Genomic DNA, 3,621 nt, shown 5'->3' on the forward strand with positions numbered 1-3,621 from the left:
CGGATGCGTGCTCGACCTTGTGAAGAGAAACTATGGAGAAAATATGGTGTCTGCCCTCAGATTTATAGTGTTTTCGTTTGTGAGCCCTCCTGAGGTTTGCCATGATTCCGCTAGAAGTGTGAGTACTGTTGCAATAAATTGGAATGAGGTTCGCACAAGCTAGGCCGCTGCAGGTCGAATTGAAATGGAAGTGGCTGCGCATCATCCAATTGAGAATATGCCAAGTGTCCTGTACGTTAGATTTGTTGCTATGGTTAATAGTGGTGTCTGAAAATCCTTGTTTGCCTGCATGCTTGGTTTTCCTGTGCATTGCCTCGAGCCAGCCCGCCTCTTTAGATATCACCATAAATGTTATTGATGCTTCCCCATACGGATCCCTTCCATGTGTCTTAATTCTAAATCTGCTGATGCTATAAGCTCTGTGGTTCGATCTATAATGATCACTCGTCTATCTGGCCTGCCGCCGCCAGGTGCACCACCGCTAGAGATGTCCTGTCATTTCGTTGCCTTGGTTATTATTGTTGCTTTTTCCGGTGTCCTCAAACATCCGGTCCCATAACCCGACCCCTTCACCTGCTAGGCTGGATCGGCTTGGATTAAATCCTTCTCTGCGAGCTGTGCACATGTCACCTTGAGGATTGGGCAGTTAACCTCCTGCCAATAGCTGTCCAAAATTTTGTTCAGGTTGTCAGCTCCATGGTTTGCTAAGAAATCTGCCAACCCATTTGCCTTTCTTCTTACTGTTTGGAAAACCAAACCTCTCCTTTCTGCTATCAGCTCCGCTATGCTCTCCGTAGCTTTAGCCAGTCTCCAATGTTTGGTGGCTTTACTGGCTCTTGTGCCTGCTTGTAAGCGTTTGGCCGCCGTGATGGCCAAGGAAGAATCCCCCTCCACTATGATATTTCCTTGTCGGATTGTTCTTATAATTTTCAATCCTTGCTCAAGTGCCGCAAACTCTGCTTCATTATTGGTACTTTCTCCAAGCGCTCTGTAGTAGATATGAACAATGTCGCCCGCCTGATTGCGGATTGCGCCTCCAATACCTGCTGTTCCTGAGTTGCCCCTCGATGCCCCGTCGAAATTCAATTTTAGGCCTCCCTCTGGCGGGCATTGCCATCTGAGGATTTGCGGTGAGGGTGGTGACCTGTTTCCCCCAGTCGGTTGATTGCTGGAGGCCTCCAATTGAAAACTCTTCAATATGCGTAAGTCCTGGTCCGAAGGTTTTTCATTCGGTTCTTCTTTGCACTTTGTCTGTATGAGTTGTTTGATGTTAATTGTTATTGATTCTTTTGCACATTCTATGTTTCTTACTTCCTCCTGAAATATCCTTCGATTCCGCTCTTTCCATACTGTCCATAAGATGAAGCCTGGGGCGCACTTCCATATACTTTCAACTCTTCGAATTCTAGAAAAGTTTCTCCTCCAATTGATTATGGTTTCCTGAATGGAGTCTCTGTCCCGATCAGAAGCTCCAAGAATTTCTTCCATCCAGTGCCAGAGCTGGGAAGCCCACTCACAGGAATTAAAGAGATGATTCATTGTCTCCGCCTCCTCCATGCACATGGGACATCTAGAAGGTCCCCTGAACCCTTTTTTTAATAAGTTTTCCCAGGTTAGGGTTTTCTTCTGCATAAGAAGCCATAGAAAAGTTCTAACCTTCGGCCATTGTAGACTGTCCCAAACTTTATCGTTCCAGGGCACTGTAACAGGCTGCTCTTCCCTCTCTATGATACTCCTGGCTTCTTTTAGGGAGAACTCACCGTTGCCTTTCGGTCCCCATCTGAGCTTATCATTTTCAGCTGCAATTCAGATTTTTCTTTTGAGGATTTGTTGAATTAAAGCTTGAATGGTTTCCTGAATGTCTTCGTTGTAGGTAGTGTTGAAAACTATCCATTCCCGCCAGCCTGGGTCTTCACTGGTTGAGTTCCATTATTGATTGACTCTGTATTTGCCCTCATTTTGATAGTTTTGCTTCACGGGTCGAAGTTGAGGGGTTTCCAGTTTCGGGGACTGCTGCCAGGCGTCCTCCTAGAAGAGTGCTTGAGTTCCATTACGTATCTCCCAGAAGCTATAGTCCTGAACAATACTTCTATTGTTCTTGGCATGATTCCATATTGGTTAACCGTTGGGAGCGTCCTGCATTCTTATAAGTTCTAGATTGGTGCTATTCGGCATATACTTTTCCTTCCAGTGAGTGGCCCATGGTAGGCTTGTGTCAGAGATCCATTTCCACCATATTTTGACCCTGCAGATTCTGTTTACTACTGAGGGATCAACCAAGTTAAGCCCCCCCCTGTCCTTAGGTTTACACAGTTTCTGCCAAGCCACCAAAGCCCATTTTTTCTTTTCGTTGTTTCCACTCCATAAAAAGGAGCGCTGAATGATTCTCATTTGATTTAAGATTCCTTTTGGAGCAGGAAGAATTGAAAGCATGTACTGAGGGATAGCCTACAAGACCACTTTTGTTAGTATTAACCTACCTGCGAAATTCAAAGCCCTGTTAGTCCAATGTTTGCACTTCCTTTCCATGCTTGCTAGGACTTTCTCCCAGTGAGCCTTTTGCCAAGGTCTGAGAGTTAGAGGGGCACCAAGATATCTTGAAGGTAATGAGCCAATTTTGAACCCCAGAGGCCTAGACAGATGAGATTGGATAGCCTGATGCATGTTGAAGAAGAAGATGGTGGATTTGGAGAAATTAATCTCCATTCCCGAAGCTTTGCTAAAAAGATTGAGGATGTCTCTGAAAGCTAAAGCTTCTTTTACTGTTGGAGTACCATGTAACATGGTGTCATCCACAAACTGTTGATGAGTTGTAGCTGGAATGGATCTGATAGGTTGCAAACCTCTAATTTGACCCTCTGCTTTTTTCTTGGCAATTATTCTGCTCAGGCCTTCCATAAGGATGACAAACAGAAATGGGGATAAGGGATCCCCCTGTCTGATGCCCCTGGAAGGGCTGAAGGGAGTTGAAGGGGCGCCGTTCACAAGGATGGAATATCTAGGAGATTTTATGAGGGCTAAAACCCATTTGATCCATTGTCTACTAAAACCAAAAGCTTCTAAAACTGCTTCCAGGTAAGACCAACTTACCTTGTCATAAGCTTTGGAAAGGTCTAACTGCATGAGCATTCCGGCTTCTTTCCGCGAGTGAAGTGAGTGAATCATCTCCTATGCAAGCAAAATATTGTCTAGAATTTGCCTACCCTCCACATAGCCAGACTGCTCTTGTGAGATGATGCGAGGGAGAATTGCTTTCAGCCTATTGGCTATGACTTTTGAAATGATCTTGTAGATGACATTGCAAAGGGCTATGGGTCTGAATTTTTCTGGTGTATTAGCTTCCTCCACTTTGGGTATAAGAGCAATGAAAGTTGAGTTTAGAGATTTTAGGATCGTTTTGGAACGTCTTGAGTCTCCCACGATCTCCCATATGTCTTGCTTTACAATGTTCCAGCAGGCTTTATAGAAGTTGATGGTAAATCCATCCGGTCCAGGAGCTTTGTCGCTTGGCATACTTCTGACTGCCTCCTCTACTTCTTCCATGGTGATGGTTCTTCTTAGGGCCTAGTTCTGATCCTCTGTGATGGTTTTAGGTATGACATTGGTAATTTCTTTGATGGA

The 3,621-nt window shown here is 44.8% G+C and overlaps 1 protein-coding gene across 1 annotated transcript; it reads right to left on the minus strand.

The window, feature by feature from the left end:
- Positions 1-576: 576 nt before the first annotated feature.
- LOC149200478 (uncharacterized) lies at positions 577-3,129 on the minus strand. Its single transcript, XM_089400954.1, has 2 exons — positions 2,481-3,129; positions 577-1,799 (listed from the first exon to the last, which is right to left on the minus strand). The coding sequence occupies exons 1-2, from the start codon at positions 3,127-3,129 to the stop codon at positions 577-579; spliced, it is 1,872 nt and encodes a 623-aa protein (XP_089257080.1).
- Positions 3,130-3,621: the final 492 nt, after the last annotated feature.

This window comes from Pinus tabuliformis, chromosome 2_1 (assembly GCF_031772625.1).
Source record: "Pinus tabuliformis cultivar Carrire ecotype Pingquan chromosome 2_1, CPIR1, whole genome shotgun sequence".
In the NCBI taxonomy this organism is placed as follows: Eukaryota; Viridiplantae; Streptophyta; class Pinopsida; order Pinales; family Pinaceae; genus Pinus; species Pinus tabuliformis.

Bases quoted from the DNA above. Each gene is read 5' to 3' on its own strand.
- LOC149200478 (XM_089400954.1), bottom strand. From the start codon at position 3,129: ATGCTCATGCAGTTAGACCTTTCCAAAGCTTATGACAAGGTAAGTTGG. The intron at 1,800-2,480 runs GTAGGTTAATAC...TCTGAATTGCAG, and splicing joins CAGGGCTTTGAATTTCGCAG to CTGAAAATGATAAGCTCAGA.